The following is a 16,415-nucleotide window of genomic DNA, read 5'->3' as shown; positions in this document are numbered from 1 at the left end:
AAGCAGAGCTGGATGAGGAGCTGGAGTTGGTGAGGACATGGGTCCCTCAGGGGCCCATGGACTACCTGCAGGGCCAGAGGCTGGGGGCCTAGCCCCCTCCATGAAGGGCTTTGCACCCTGTCCCTGGCATGCTGAGAGTTGCGGGGCCAGACCTGGGCAGGGACTCTGGGCTGTAAGTGACTCTAGGGCACCAGGCCCTAGTTCTTTTCTTCTTTCCAAAGACCCTGCCAATCCTCTCCTTCCTTCCCAGGGTTTCTCTGTACCTGCCCCGGGATGCTTGGCCTCTGAGGGGTCTACTCACACCTCCCATCCTTCCCTCTGCCCCAGTGCTATTCAGGGGCCCCTCTGAGCTCTGGATAAATCTCAGTACCCAAGCCTGGGCCCCAGGGGGAACAAGAAGTAGCATGAAAACTTCTTTACATGATGTAACCTCCTCTTTTTAGTCCCAAAGTAAGACACCAGATTCCCAGAATATGTGTAGTGTGTTGGAGGGGTGGTGGAACAGGAGGTAGGGTGGTCCAGCTGCTGTTGCCCTAAGCCCAGGGACGAAAAATAGAGCCATGACAGTGACAGGAGGACAGGGGAGGCAAGGCTGTGCTGTGGGTGTGGGAGCCAGAGGACTGGCCCCCATCCCCACTGGGGCTGTGCTTTGGGAACCTGTTTCCCAGCTCACTGCTGCCTCGGGCCAGGGTTGGGGGGCTCTTTCCAGACCTCCTCACTCCAAGATCCTCCAAAGGACGGTCCATGGGATGCTCTTGTCAACAGGCCCTGTTGCTCTGGCGATGTCTTCACTAATGTTTCAGCCACAGCTGTCTGACTGCTGTGTCCCTTCAGCCCTCCCCAGCACAAGCCAGTCTCTGTCTCCTTGACCTGCTGGTATCTGTCTCCAACCCTCTTCTGTCAATTCAAGTTTATTCTCCTCATTAAACAGATTCCCGGAGGTCCCTCTGGCTAAAACAGCATCTCCTTCCTGGCTTCAGCCTAATCTGATGCCACGAAGCCTGGCAGTCCCAGGACCAGGCTTCTCTCACTTCTTGGCCAGCAATTCCCTGACACTAGATGAGCTAAGAGCAGGGGACCACCTGAGGGTCACAGGGTCAAGGGAGGGGGACACAGAGCCACCCTTGTCCCCCGCAGCTGAATTCACAGGTGCTCCCCTTATACCACATCCCAGGTAGCAGGAAAGGTGGAGTTAGGCTTGCAGATATCTGGAGGGATAAAGGCTGGAAATGGAAGGAAGGTCTTCCCACCTATGGTGTGTGAGACCGGTGGAAAGTCAGTCCAGGGCTTGGGGAGAGGCCCTCTCCTCTGAGGAGCTGGCGCAAGGGGTGAGAGTGGACAGAAACCATGGGGCCTCAGTTCGCTGGCTGTAGGCACCTTTGTTTCTTAGCCAGGTGGTGATCTGGCCAGTGCCGGGGGCGGGGCTGGGGCAGACTTGCAGAAGAGATCCTGGGGTCAGAGCTGCAGGGAAGGGGCTCTCTGGGACTCTCAGGCCTGAAGGAGTGGGGGCTGCTACCTTCTCTTGTCACTCCTAGCTCTGATTGGAAAGCCTGAGGGTCCGGGACTCTCTCCCATCTTCCCGGTGGGCCTGATGCCCACTTGCCACACTAACCGAGGCCTGGCCCCGCAACGGCTGCCCCTCCCCAGCTTCCTCAGCCAGGTTCCTGCTGGCAGGGGTGGCATCTGGGCAGCTGCATCCTCTGCCTGTCCGTGCATTTTCCTTGGGGCCTACTTCCTGCTGCCTGCCTGAGGGGCCTGTTCCAGCTTGCCCCTCATAAATAAGGGAACATGTGGTTCTGCAGGGGAGGGCCCCGTGCTTGGGGCTTGGGGCAGCTGGTTCTCTTCTGGCATGGGGTGGCTTGGGCGAGACACCTCAGTGTGGCAGCCCCAGGGAATGGCAGTCCCTGTTGTGGGAGGCGGCCTCGGCAGACCGAGGGCCAGGTCAAGACGGAGCATGGCCGGGCAGATGGAGTGCTAGGATGGCCAGAGAGCAAGCTGTAGCGTGGGTGGAAGGAAAGAGAAGATTCCACCAGCACCTGCCGAGCCAGGTGAAGTGTGTGTGTGTGGAGATGGCAGCCCTCTTGGCCGCAGCAAGGGAATCTGAAGTCCTCCATCATGGCTCACTTGTCCACCCTGTCAACTCACAGCTGGGAAACCAGGGGCGGGATAGGTGGATGGAGGAAGTTTCAGAGGTGCAGCAAATGGGACCAGGCCCTAATAGGAAGAGGGTGGCGGGGACACTCCAGGCTCTTAGGGATCCCCAATACCCAGGAGAGAAAGACCTGACCAGGCCCTGTTTCTGGACCAGGTAACCCATTTGTCAGGTGAGACTGAGGCTTAACCATGACAGCAACTGGCTCAAAGTCTAGGTCAACCCAAGGAGGGTGCCCTGTGTAGTCCCATTGTCACCCTATACCCAGGAGAAGAGAGCTAGTCCTGCAAGATTTTCATTAATTCAACACTGAATGCAGATGTCTGCCAGGCCGCATAGGGCGGAAGGGTGTGCATGGGCGGCATTCAGCCTCCAAGGCCCTCATGCTCCAGGGACAGACAACCTCCCCCGAAATGCAACAGAACCATGTCCAAGGCACTGTGAGAAGGGACCATAGGAGCTGCCTGGAGGGTTCAGGAAGGTATTCCAGAGAATACATTTGATCTGGGCCCGGAGAGCTTTGCTAGGGCAGCAGGGAGCTGCTAGCATGGGGAACAGCTTGGGCCCAAGTCTGGGATCATGAAAGGAACAGACCAGGGATCAGGAACACTGAGGGGTTGGGGAACAGCATGGCAGTGACTCAGAGGAAGAGGGGATATGCGTCTATGTTAGAAAGATCTCCCCTGCCAGGATCACAGGGATTGGCAGGCCTCTAGAACAGTCAGCAAAACTGGGTGGATAAGGCACTTTTTTTTTTTTTTTAAGAAAGGGTGGAGGCATCTACCACCTTCTGTATTGTATCTATAAGCTAGACTAGAAGCTCTGTGAGGGAAGGGAGGGACCAAGTTTGGTTTCTGGGGTAAGCCCAGCCCCTGGCAGAAGACCTGGCTTGCAGCTGATGTCCTATATGCACATGTTACGTACAGCGAACTCACAAAGGGACCTATGGCCCAGGAAGAGTGGGAATGGCCAAGAGTGGGACAGCGGAGGAAAAGCAGCTGGAGTCAGGAGGGCAGATAAGAACATGTGGGGCAGAGGCAGAGGGCAGGGTGTCTTCTGATGGCGGGGATGTCATGGGGGCTGATGCCAGGCTGTAGGCGGTCTGGTTCTGCCACCGCTGAGAGGGGAGACAGGAGGGTGCGGCAGGGCTAGAAAGCATGCCAGGGAGAGGCTAGACTGGGGCATATGGCTCAGAGCTGTCTGGGGACATATCCCTGCCGGGAGCTAGTGCTTAGCTGGCAGCACTAAAGACAATCTTATCAGCTAGAAGAGGGTGAAATTACCCACAAGTGGAGGGGGAGGGAGCAGAGGAGGGAAGCCCCCAAGACAGGAAAGTTCTAGCACTGCTGGAGTGGTTACAAGCACAAGAGTTCCAGAAGAAGGGAGGGGACACAGAGACAGTGGCCCCAGGCCAGTGGCTGCAGAGAGGCCTGGAGGCCCGGGGCTATGAAGCTCTGAGGTTGCCAGGGTCTCTCAAGAGCCACAGCCACGGGCAGTGGAGGGGTGTCATTAGAGGGCAGAGACCAGCAGGGCAGAGAGCCGTGGATGACGACAGGGAGGAGTCAGCAGACCCTGTGTAATGGTGGAGGGGAGAAGCAGAAGGGCAGCAACTGGGGGAGGGACAGGCACCGGTGATGGGAGGGAACGCTTTCATAAGGGAAGTGATGAGAGAGAGTTGGTGGTAGAGGAAGGCTGAAGTCCTCTCTCGTGACTTCCCAGATGCATCCTGGAGTCATCTTCCACCAAACATTGTCAAATGGTGGGCATTTAGGCCCGAAGGCAGACCCTTTGAGAAGGTTTAGGGCCAAGAGGGGACTTCCACAGGGAAAGCTGTATTTGATGATCAAATTGCCTTCAACCATCCAGAGACCTTCCCATTAAGCATCTATATTCTGCAGGACACTGGGCCGCCATAACCAAAGGGACCCAGAGCTGCAGGGAGGAATGGGTGTGGTCAGGAAGGGGGACAGGAACTAGCCCCCCTTTTCGGGGAGGAGGGAGAGAGGTGCGTCCCTCACCTGCCATTGCCGTACTTGATGCGAATGTCGCGGCTGCGGTTGAGCTCCTTGCCATCCTTGAACCAGCGGTAGGAGGGCTGAGGGTTGCCCGCTGCAGCCTCGCACTTCAGTGACTGCTTCTCACCCACCTGCCCCGTCTGGCTTTTCATCTTCTTCAGCTTGGGCCGGGTGGCTGTGGGGAACAAGGCAGGAAGGTCAGTATAGAGGTAGGGCGCATTGCCAGGCGTGTGCAGTGGAGGGAGGGCACGGGGTTATTTCTTCTTCAGTCAGCAGTTACAGAGGGTCTCTGCAATGATGTCAGTGTGGCTATGACCTATGGGGCTTCCTTCATGCCTGGAATGACACTAGGAGCTTTATATACATTAGCTTATGAAAAAAACCCATGGCCTCACTGCAGGGATGAAATCCCTTTACAGATGGGGAAAACTGAGGCTCAGAATGGTGTAGCCACTTTCTCAGGGTGCGCTGGGATTCAAATCTAGGTGCCCTTGACTTTGGGGCTCATGCTCTAACTCCTATCCCAGACGCCCAGGTCTATGTTGGGTCTGGAGGACACAGGAGGACCAAGAGGACAGAATTCCTGCCCCCAGAAAGTTCAGGGTGGCAGGAGAGCTACAATCTGGCACTAACATCATAGCATGCTACACGGAGGCCTGGAGGTGCTGAAACCAAGAGGAGTGACCCCAATGCAGGCTGGGGGAAGAGTGGCCTGAGCTAAGAGTGGAAGAATGTGTAAGGTGCTAGAAGGGATAGGAAGGCAGGTGAGCAGGTGTCTGGGGGAGAAGGCCTGGGGCTCCACTGGGGGGACACCAGCCCAACTAGGGCTTCAGGCCTGCAAATGCCAAGCTGAGAGGCTTCTCCTACTTTTCTTACACAGGATTCTATTTCTACTTGCCCGGGTCTCCCATGCCTCATCTCCTCACTCCCCTCCACACAATAACCTAAAAAAGGGGGGTGGGGGAAGTTCTCTGTTCTCAGGAAGGTAAGGGCCAGCCTGTGTTCTCTGCTGAGGTATGTAATAATTTCCACCAGGACAGTCCTTTATAGGTTACACAATGCCTTCTGCATGCTCTCATTCAGTTCCTAAGCTCTGTGAGGCAAGGGTCATTGCAGACATCAATGGGGAAGATGAGACTCAGAGGTTAAGAAACTTGCCCCAGGTCACACAGCCAGGCAGCCAGGCAGTCACAGAGCTGGGACGGAAGCCCAGGTATCTGCGTTTGCAGCACATCAGGCCCAGAGTGAGCTGTGTCTGCTTTTGCAGCCTGTGTCTCTTTTTGGGGAACAGAGAACATAACTGAAATTCCTCCAATAGCAGAAACCAGGGTCTGTTGGGCCAGGGAGCTGTCTGGGGACCGAATGGTCCCGTCTCGGCCAACTCTGGATGAAGGCAGCCAAGAGGGCCTGGCTTTTGCTGGGGCTCCCACACTGAACCTACCCCTGAACAGCTGCTTGTAAGCAGGCAGGAGATGGGAGTGGGGTACTCGGGTGGCGAGAGCAGATGAGAAAGGGCTCCAGAAGCTTCAAACAAGACATTATACAGTGCTTGTGAAACGATTTTGTTCATTTTAGAAAACTTAAAAATACAGACAGATAAAAGAAAACAAAATCATCCACCATCCTGGTACTCAGAAGTAAGGTACATGCACGTACACATGCAGTGTAAATAAAGGGGCTCAGCATCGGTAACATATTTCTTTTGTTTAATGAAAGAAATGTAAGGCTTTGAGCTTGGCATTAACTAGTAATGACAGCATTTCCCAAACCAAATTTTACAGGACGTGAATATCCAGAGAGATGATAATAGACGTTACTTGAGAAAAGGGTTCCATGAGCAAACCAGTTTGGGGAATGGTGGGGAACAGAGTTAAAGACGTATCATCGCTGACTTTGGAATGATTCCCCAAGCAAGCGTTTTAGAACCTTTTTCCTCAAATTTCCACAGGTTTCCTCAGAACCTGTGGTAGCATTTCAAGGAAATAAAGTCACGTGGAATAGCTCTGTAATATAACTTATGGGTGCGAGTACACATAAATACACCTTTCGATAATATCTTCACAGAATTCAAAATTCAAGAAGTAGGTATAAGAAGGGTATAAGGCTTGAGAAACCAGTCTCCCTCTAACTTCTGACCACAGTCACACTGGGGCCTTTGCAGGAGGCAACTGATATTATCAGTTGCATTTCTATCATTTCAGTAGACCTTCTATGTATATACATAAGCCCCAAGTGTAAACACACACACACACACACACACACACTTTTCTTATTTTTCATGGTTGCATACTATTCCTTTATCAGCCCCAGAATCGGAACCAGTTGACAGAACCAATTCCGATCCTGGCATATTCAGCGTGTTTTCTCCCCACTGCCACCTCATTATAAATGGGCCCAGCCCTGCCCAGCATATATATGCAGCGTGCCTGTCGTGTGCACGCAGGGCTCACCCTTCGCACACATCCGGCGTGTCCTGCCGGATGGGCAGTGTGGCTCTTGACTCAGACCGTCCAGATTCAAATCCAGACTTCGCTACTCATTAGCTTAGTGTCCTCGGGTCACTGACCTAATCCTTCTGTGCCTCGGTTTCCTCACCTGGGAAATACTGGTGATAATAATAGCTCTTCTCTCACGGGAGGATGGCTGTGAGCAGCGCATGAGACAACGCATGTAAAGTCTGGCTTGCACAGAGCATTTAGCAAAGGTTAGCTATTACTGTTTATTACCATCCACAATAATTTCCTAGGGCACTCTTCCTAAAAGGGGAATGGCTGCATCAAAAGGGCATGCGATCTTCCTCAGCTTTCAACGGTGCCAAATTGCCTTCTGGAAAAGGTTGCACTAGTCTGCACTCCCACCGGTGAATGGCAGTGCCTGTTTTTTCCACACCCTCACTAACATGAGGTGTTATCACATATTTAATCTTCACCAATTAGCTAGGCAAAAGATAACGTCTCTTTGTTGTTGTAGTTTGTGTTTATTTGATTCCTGGGGAGGCTGACCACTTTTCATAAATGTATTGGCTCATTGTATTTCTTCTATTTGAACTGTCTGTTCATGTCTGTACTGTTTCTCTACTGGGTGCTCATCTTAGTGATCCGTAAGGGTTTTTTTTTTTTTAAATATTAAGGCTATTAGCCTTCTGCTCTCTATATTTTCCCCAATTACCTGCTGCTTACAGTTTTCAATGCTGATTTGGGGGTATGTTTTTGGACACCCAGAGGTTTTATGTGTATTAACCTAAGTGTGATGACGTCCTGCGTCAGTATCCTTGCCCCTTACCTACACCACTCTCTCCTTCATCTGCTTGCTCTGGGGTCCCTAGTTACTTCTTATCAATAGTTCTTCCTTTTGTTTGCTTTTTTAAAATTTTATTTATCAGAACAAGAGCAAACACAAGCAGGCAGAGGGAGAAGCAGGCTCCCTGCGGAGCAAGGAGCCAAATGTGGGGCTCCATCCCAGGATCTTGAGATCATGACCCAAGCCAAAGGCAGCCGCTTAACTGGCTGAGCCACCCAGGCACCCCTCCTTATCAATAGTTCTTAACCTTAGATGCTACTGAGCACCACAAAGGAAGCTTTAAAAACTTCTGTAGGTGCCTGGAACATCTAGATGTTCTGAAGCAGAACCTGTAAAAGCGAGTCTGGGTGTGTGAGCTTTAGAAACATATATAACATAAAGGAATGCACACTTCTTGTCAGTATACAGCTCAATGACTGGCTCAATGACCAAGCTAAAAACCTCTTCATGGATGGCTTTTCTCTAAAGTTGGGTTGACACCTAGTGATCTAACAACCTCTTGGTTAATTGGTGACCTCCAACTAGTCTCCTCCTCATCATGAACTGGGGACAGTGCTCTTCTCAATTTCTAGGGTACCTACCCCCACTGCATGGGAAGTGTTGACCTTTCTTGCAGTTCTGACACAAGGGGGCCTCCTGCCCTCCACCCACCAGGTGGAAGAAATGGTGGTCACTCTACTACCTTGTTTCCTGACATGAGTCCTGGTATGATACTATGCACCGAGCCGGGGGCCACTGCTCATGGTGGCAGTGATGGGGAGGGAGTGCGGACATACAGGCTGATCCCAGACACAGCAGGCATGAGCCCATGTTAGGGGGCCTGAGGAGACGGGGGCTCCAGAGGCATTCCCTGTGACCAAAGGGAAATCCGGGACTGCATTTCAGATCACACTCTGTGTAGGGAGAAATCTGTGTGACCTGATAGCCATTTCTTGATTGTCTCCTCACTCACTTCAGAACAACCCCACCTGATTTACTTGTTCCTTGTTTGTTCATTCATTCAACCTACGGCATGCCGGGCATTGTTGTGGACCCAGAGTATACAGTAGTGAAGAAGACAGATAGGTTCCCTAAGAGCAGGAATCTTGAGTTTTAGTGAGGAGAGACAAGAGCAAATGATCAATAGGGACTATGAGGCAGTAATAAGCAGCTAGATAAAGGCCTCAAGGTGAGAATGAGCTTGGTGAGCTCAAGGGCTAAAAGAGGCTCATGTGGCTGGAAGATTCTAGAAGGCAGTGGGAGTGTGAGGGGAGCCTGGAGGGGTAGGCCCAGTGATAGATGTGGAGCTGTGTGAGCCAGGGCAAGAAATCTGGATGTTTTGCCCCTTTTTTCTTTCTTTCTTTTTCTTTCTTTTTCTTCTTCTTTTTTCCACTTATGTGCTTACTAGAAAAGTTTAAATTACATATTTGGGTTGCATTATATTCCTATTCAACAGGACTGGCCTAAAGGATGAAAAAATAAAAATAACCATACATTTGAATCATGCCATGTTCTTTACAGAGTCTTCTTTTGCATCTATTAACAGTTCCTCTCGCCAGACTCATCTAAGATACTAAAAACCATGCCTCCCGCTCTAACAGTGTCTAGTCTTGGTCCCTGTTCACAGAATTCTAAGTTCACAGCTCTCTGAAAGCCAAACACAGGCTTTTGGAAAGGGAATAGGACTGAGAATAGGCTGTGTGTTTTTGTTGTTGTTTTGGTGGGTTTTTTTGGTTTGTTTTTTGGTTTTTGTTTTGTATCAGGCAAGTCCCTTGAGGGGGAGCGGAAGTGGCTCAGGGGGCAAGAAAGAGAAGACCCTCGAGGTGGCAGTCACAACAATACCCAGAGGACCTCAGCACCCTCACTTCTGGGCCCAGAGCCTCCTTAGGCTTTCTATGTGAAGGGTACAGACAAGCTCCCCAGGATGGCCCGGATTGGTCTGGTAGGTGGGGTGGGAAGACCTCAGAGGCTTGTAAGTCAGGGAATGACCTGACCTTACTCTGTGCATTTTAAGGTCATTCTTACATGCTGAGCCACCATGACTTCTCCCACAGTGGCTCCCAGCCACTGGATCCAGTACCAGCCCCTGGGGACACCCCGGACAGCAGACCTTTGAGGATGTGGATGTGGTGCTTACAGATTCTAAGATGTGAGCAGTCCAGCTCTTTGACTTCTGCCGGGGCACTCTCTCTGAGCTGGGTCTGGGATTGTCTGGGTCTCTTTGATGGGCCAGGGCTCAGAATGTAATGCTAGTGTGAGGCATGAAGATCACTGTGCCATGTCCCACGAGTGTCTTGGGGCAGAGGTAAAACAAGCAGAGGAACAGGCTTCCTGGGATGGAGGGATTTGTCAGGACAAGAGCTGGATCAACCCTAGTGGGCAGAAGTTCGCCGCAAGTCAGTTGATATGCATTTACTGAGTGCCGACTGTATGCCAGGTTCAGTGCTTTGTCCCAGACAGAAATGATCTGGCCATGTATGATGCAGCCTCTCCCACCCCTCAAGGAGTTTAGTTTGTCCCTCTCTGTTACTGTTTTGTTACATAAGAAATACATTTTTGTTGTAGAAAAATTATACAAGTCAGGAAAAAGCACATTTAAATCCAGTTACCATGGGGGGTGGGGGGTGGGGAAACACTGTCAACATTTTCAAATGTCTCCTGCAAGGCTTTTCTAAAATGTTTTATATCCTACCCTTTAGTAAATATATTGTAAAAACGTTCTCCTGAATCTAGAAATACAAATCTAAATCATTTTAATGTCCATATCCTGTCTCATCATTCCAATGAATTGGTTAGGTCGTCTCTAACATCATTTAATATTAACAAGACTGCAATAAGCTTCTCTACAAATTCAGCTTCATAGCCAAAGTGAAGAGCCCCAGTCTGGAGGGTCTGTGTTTCCCCACACAGAGAAGGGACTCACAGAGGCCCCTCAGCACACAGGAGAGAACCCAGGTGCGAGATGTCAAGCAGAAGGAAGAGGAAGATCTGTGCACATGAGAAGGGGGTCCCATGACTGTCACTGATACCCTGCTTGTCTGTGGCTGCTCCTTCCCCGAAGGTGGAAGGGCATGCAGCAAGATGATGGCCTGGGTGGCTGTTGGGCAACCCCTCCCTTTACCTCCCCTCAGGTCTCCTCCTCAGACCCAGTCCTCTCTGCTGAGCAACCCCGCTCCCCGAGAGCTCCTCAGCCATCCAGCTCCCTTCATCCTGGCACAGTGCCCACCTGAGCAGCAGGACTAGGGCTCTCTGGAGGGGGGTCGTGGGGACCTCTCTTTTGGCAGCTCTATAACACTATGAGGAAGATCTATAAAGGATGACCCAGATTACCACAGAAACTCTCCCTTGGAGATAGGTCCTGTAAACCTTCAGACAGACCTCCACAGTTGTCGCAAGCTGGGCTCCCCATGGGGTGTCCGGTGGCTCCTGCTTCCTTATCCCCTGATGCCAAGCCAGGGCATCTAGGCTGTATCTGTCTGAGAGGGAATCCCCACCAAGCATCCTGCTGAAGATAACAACAGCAAGAACAACCAGGGCTGCTCCTTTCCCACATCCCGGCCCTGAGGCCAGGAGGTACCGCTGCTGCCAGCAGCTTGACCTCATTCCTCTCGGCAGTGGGCGGTGGGCGCGGAGCCTGTTGAGATCTGAGAGCAAGACAGACGCCCAGGACAGAGCCAGGCAGCCCAGCCGGGGAGGACCTGGCCCGGCCTCCCTCCCAGCAACCAGGGGGCAGGGGCAGTGGACTCTTGAAAGGGTTAATGATCCTCCCTTCATGACTAAGGCTGAGCAGTCCCCTTTGCAGGGCAACACCTGGAGACAAGGCGGCCAGCCTGCCTGGCATCAAAGTCTCCCACCGGCATGCTGCTGGCGGGCTCCAGGCTCGCCCCCTCCCCACCCCTCTCCTACCCATAAAGTGACTGCAGCCTATCGGAGGTTAATTACAGACTCCAAGTTCAAATGGGAAAGAAAAGAACAACTGAAAACACAGCTGGTTTAAGTGGGCACAGAGGCCTTCTCTGTGAAACGGGCAGCCAGGTACCCTCCCCGTGGCCTGCAGAAGAGCTATTCAGACTCACGGGGCCAGGCCTCCTAAAGGCCGTTTACACCTTGCCAGGCCTCCTGGCTTTCTCCCCACCCTCCCCAGCCTCATTTCCTCAGCCAACCAGGCCCAGCCTGATGCCTGGGCTTGCCCTGCCCTATTCTCACAATCATCCAACAAATATCCACCTCCAACAATCCTTCTGATGTAGCAGGCCCCCACCTGACATCAGGGATACGGTGCTGAGCAAGGCAACATGGCACCCACCCTTGGCTTGGGCTCTGCCTACCATTCAGGGTTCTGCTGACACTGGCAGGGGACCGAGCCTCACATGGGACCATTTCCCTGCATCGGTGAGAAGCAGCCCAGACCTGTTGGGCTTTTAGCTCTACACCTGGAACCGCAGCTACAAGGTAGAGGACAGAGGCCAGGGCCAGCTGGGGACAGGAGCTAAGAGGGGAGGCAGACCCTGCTCCAGGAAGGTGGGCACAGAGGAAGGGGGTGGGAAGGGGGAGAAGGAGAGAGAACTTGGGAGCTCCAATACCCACAGAAACCATTTCTGCCTTAGAGGTTCTCCTGCCCACCCAGAAGCTCCCATCCACTGACACCCAACCCTTATAACAAGCCTGGCCTGCCCCTGAGGGCCAATGCTATGGCCACCCCCGCTCCCCGCTGCCGGCGACACTGGCTTCCTTGGGGTCCTGCCAAGGCAGATATGGTCAGCTCCTGGAGTCAGGCTGGTACGTGCCGCAGTTCCTCGCATGGGCTGCGACGCGGGCATGTGAGCAGTAGAGATGGGGGACTGAAGGGATGTCACTGACGTCTGGGGGACACTGCACAGGGTCACAGGGTGGAGGCATCCATTGCGGGGCAGCGTCTGCTACTCAGCACAGACATGAGGTCTCTCTGGGTTCTTCCCAGTCCTTGGGGCGCAGGCCCCAGACACCCAGAGCTGGCACATCAACAGAGGAAAGGGTGGCAGCTGGGGACACTGTACCTCAGCTCTTTGTCCCCGTCTCCCGATTTTCTAGCTTCTGCCCTTAGGTGAGTGATTTAGCCTCTCTGGGCCGCAGCTGACTCATCTGTAAACTGCTTCCTGCCCACTTTAGAAGAAGGGAGGAAGAGAAAGCTCTCTGTGAAGGAGATGGAAGTTTCTTACCATTGTCACCCCTTCCACTGCTGGGGGCAGAAGGACGGACAGAGCAGAGACGACATCCCTGGAAGGCCTTTACATGTGCCCAAACTGTTTAATCTCCCCACTGGGGAAGGCTGGGCTCTGGGCCCAAGTGCTGGGCCCAGCCCAGAAGCCGTGGGGTGGGGGGTGGGGGCGCCTGCAGCTGCTCCACGGGGCCGCCCCTTGCTCAGGGAACCCAGGGTGAGAGCCAAGGAGGAGATCCCAGGGCCCCGATCCCCTTCAGGAAGGGCCTGCCCTTCCCACCTCCTCAGCCTGGCTGGAGAAAGTTGTTTCTGAAGCTCTAGGTCACAAGGAAGTGCAGTGGGGGTAGAGAGGGGGAGGCAGCTCACAGACCAACTTCTCAGACTGGGACACCCGCAAAGTCGCAGGCTGATCTCAGGGCCGCTTTCTGAGGGCTCTGCCAGGCTCATTAGTAAGAAAAAGCAACATCTTTGTATTAAAGCAAACAGACATAGGATGGGGATTTTTGAAGATGAAATAAAAAGAATTCTAAGAAACACTGGCTTTCAGGGGAAAGGTCCTGGTAGGCATGATCCAAGAAAGGCACAGATGGGCCCATGTGCTCGGCAAAGGCAGATACCACAGTGGGTGCAGGCCGGGGGGTTACCAAGGCCCAGCCGCCTCCCTTGCAAGTTCATCCACATGCCTGGAGAGCCTGTGATAGGCACTCTGGGGTCTTGGAGGGCTGAGATGCAGGCCCTGTGGTCCAGGCTTATGAGAGAGGGGGGTTTGGAAGGGACTCACCCCAAAATGAGCAACTCTCTGGATAGTCACTGGCTCAAACAGAGCATGTGGGAAACAAGTTTCCCATCTCTCCCAGGACCACTCTTTCTCCTAGGTCTCCTCTTCCAGTCATCTGTGACAACTTGTCATCTGTTACAACTGTGTTTCTCTTGACTTTCCCCACAGGCTAAGACCATTCGCCGTCCACCAAGCCTCTTATCCTCCTCACCCTTCCTCATCCACCTGGTCCTGCTTCAGCTCCCACCAGCCCCAGTACAATCTACTAAGAGTGGACATAGTCACCTCTATGGTGGGCCTCTTTACCATTCCAAACCTGTCTGATGTCTGAAGAAGAAAGGCCATCTGCCTGCCCTCCCTTTGGGGGAAGCTTTCTGGGTCAGCGAATGGGCCCCCTTCCCATACACACCTGTCTGCTTTTCCTTCACCACTTCTCTTCAGGAATGGTATATTCCAGGCAAACCAAATCACTGGCCACTCCCCAATATGCCTATTCTCTGCTCCACCTGCCTCCGCGCCCTCTGCTGCTCCCCCACCATCCCATACCCCCGCCACAAGTACAGCTGAGAGTGTCAGACACACAGCCATGGGGTCACACTGGTCTCGGTTACATCCTGGCTCTGCCCAGTGTCTTGTGTAGCTAGTAAAGTGACTCAGCCTCTCCGAGCCTTTATTTCCTTGTCTATGAAAAAGGTACCCTCCCGCCTACCTCTTGGGACTGTGGCTGGAAAGAAATGGGGTTAAAGTCTGTCAAGAAGTGCACAGCACAGTACTGGGAATAGAGAGCTCCCTAACTGGCTGCTCTTCTTAATCTAGAAGCCTAAGGCTCTCCCCTGGAGCCACTGTCCTCCTCTAAACCACCCAGCCAGGAGTAATCTCCGCCTCACGCAGGCTCCCCCAGCATCTCCTACCCTGTTGGAGACTCGCTCTATCCCTGGCATATGGCACAGAGCAGGTGCTCGCGGGCCGAATGAGTGAATGAATGACGTAGGGCTTACTGTGACTGCTGGTGATTCACAGTGGCCCTGAACGAGGCTGCTGCAAGCACTCAGGGGGAGCATGGGGTCCCTCTGTAGCCCATCTCAGAGCCCTTTCCCACCCAACACTGCTCCCTGACTCTGCCCTCTCCTTCCCCCTCAGCCCAGACAAGTGTTTGCTCCAGGATAGCAGAGCAGGTGATAAGGTGGGGACTACACCAAGGACTATGCTTGCTCGGCCCACCAGGCTGCCCAACCACGGAGGGGCCCCTGGCCACAGGTGGGAGGCTGCCCTCAAATAAGAGAGGGGCTGGAGGGGCCTCCTTGTACAGGAGTGAAAGGGCTCGGGAATGTTCTCCTTCATTCCTGCACTCGAGTATGAACTGGACACTTAGCATATGTCCTGTGCTGAGGGTCGAGGGTCAAGCTGACATGGTCTTGGCCCTGGGGGAGAGTCCGCTGACTTGGCCCACGCAGCGGACACAGAGTCCACTGATTTGGATGGGCACTGTGACGGGGAGGTGCTGGGGGCAAACAGAGAGGCTGCCTGTCTCCCTCCCTCCTCATCTTGGGGCAGGATATGTTCTGTGGAGAAAGCAATGCTGAAGGATGACAGGAGTTAGGCCGAAGAAGGGAAACGGTGCTCCAGGCAAAGGGAATGAAAGGTTCAAGGGACTGGGGCAGGAGACCACAGCATACTCCAGGAACTATGAGAAATTCTTTCTGACTGGAAAGGTGAGCATGGAGACATGAGCATGAGCATGGAGACATGAGGCCACAGCGGGCCAGGGAGAGGGTGGCACCTCACAAAGCTGTTGCTCTCCCTCTTGGCCTGAAGCCACCAAACTCTTCGCCTCATTGGGGTGCGGACTTCTCTCTCGGGGCCTCATTTTTCCCCATTTGTACAGTGAAGGGACTGCACCATGAGCTCAGATCCAACCTCACCTGACTGCCCCAGAAGCTGCAGATAAGACTATTTCAGATAAGTCTAAACTCCCCAGCCTGACCTTCAGCGAACCCACTGCTGGGCCCGCCTGGTCTCTCCCTCCCATACACCATGTAGGGTGGCATATCCTCAGGACTCTGTTATTTCCCAGTATCCTCTGTTCTGCACATTTGTTCAAGGGGTTTCCTTAGCCCAAAGGCCCAGCTCTTCAGAGCCTTCCTCCTTTTTATCTTTCAAAGTCTACTGAAACCCCACCTCCTCCAGGAAGCTTCCCAGATTGCTCTGATGGGAATGAGTCTCTCATCTCTATTCTGTGTCAGTCCTGGCCAGGGGCATTCTTGCAACAGTAGTTAGGTCTGTCCACACCTACCTTGGCCCACAAGGCGGTGGGTGACCCATTTCCCAAGGATAGCCTATAGCCCCCAAGCATGAAGCCTGGCATTGATACATTGGTTCAACACCCGTGGGCCCGACAGTTTCCCTCCGGGGTGGCTCTGCTCCAGGAGGCTAGCCACCCAGCTCCATCCATGGTTCCCATACTTTAGTATCATCACAGTCAACTAGAGGATTTGCTAAAATACACATACTGGCCCTCCAACCCTGCAGTTTCTGTTTCGGTAGGCCAGAGGTGGGACCCCAGAATTTGCATTTCTAGCAAGTTCCCAGTTTATGCCTTAAATCAGGCTCCTGCTGAGCTAAACATTGACCTTTGGCACAAGGGACTCAATAGAACCAGAAAACTACCCAGACTTGTGACAGATCTAGCTAAACTCTCTCTGGTGGCCTGGGGGTGTGACCTCAGGGCTGTCCCCCTATGTTGGTGCTCCACGGTTCCTGTTCATACCTTACCATCACAGTCCCACTGTGAGCTCACGTCGAGAACAGGGCCTCAACCCGCTCATCTATGATCCCCCTAAACCCTGCCCAAGAGCCCAAGAAGTTCATACCCAACCAGCTGATGTGAGGGGAAGGACCTGCTCCTATAAGTGAACAAACAGGGCATTCTATGCCCCTCACTGGTATTTCTGGAGGGACACAAACTGTTAGAGCCCAGGGACAAGTGACATGTGC

The 16,415-nt window shown here is 53.1% G+C and overlaps 1 protein-coding gene across 4 annotated transcripts in view; it reads right to left on the bottom strand.

The window, feature by feature from the left end:
* NRG2 (neuregulin 2) overlaps positions 1-16,415 on the bottom strand; it is a 174,535-nt gene that overhangs the window by 31,022 nt on the left and 127,098 nt on the right. For all 4 annotated transcript variants that reach the window (XM_045075423.1, XM_045075422.1, XM_045075424.1 and 1 more), the window contains exon 2: positions 4,171-4,342. In XM_045075423.1, coding sequence (XP_044931358.1) covers positions 4,171-4,342 — 172 coding nt within the window. The remainder of the gene's footprint in view (positions 1-4,170; positions 4,343-16,415) is intronic.

The sequence above is a fragment of the Mustela putorius genome, unplaced genomic scaffold, assembly GCF_011764305.1.
Source record: "Mustela putorius furo isolate JIRA1106 unplaced genomic scaffold, ASM1176430v1.1 tig00000145_pilon_pilon_pilon, whole genome shotgun sequence".
Taxonomy (NCBI): domain Eukaryota; kingdom Metazoa; phylum Chordata; class Mammalia; order Carnivora; family Mustelidae; genus Mustela; species Mustela putorius.
Note: the sequence above shows the minus strand (reverse complement) of the source record. Positions and strands in the feature narration are given on the sequence as shown.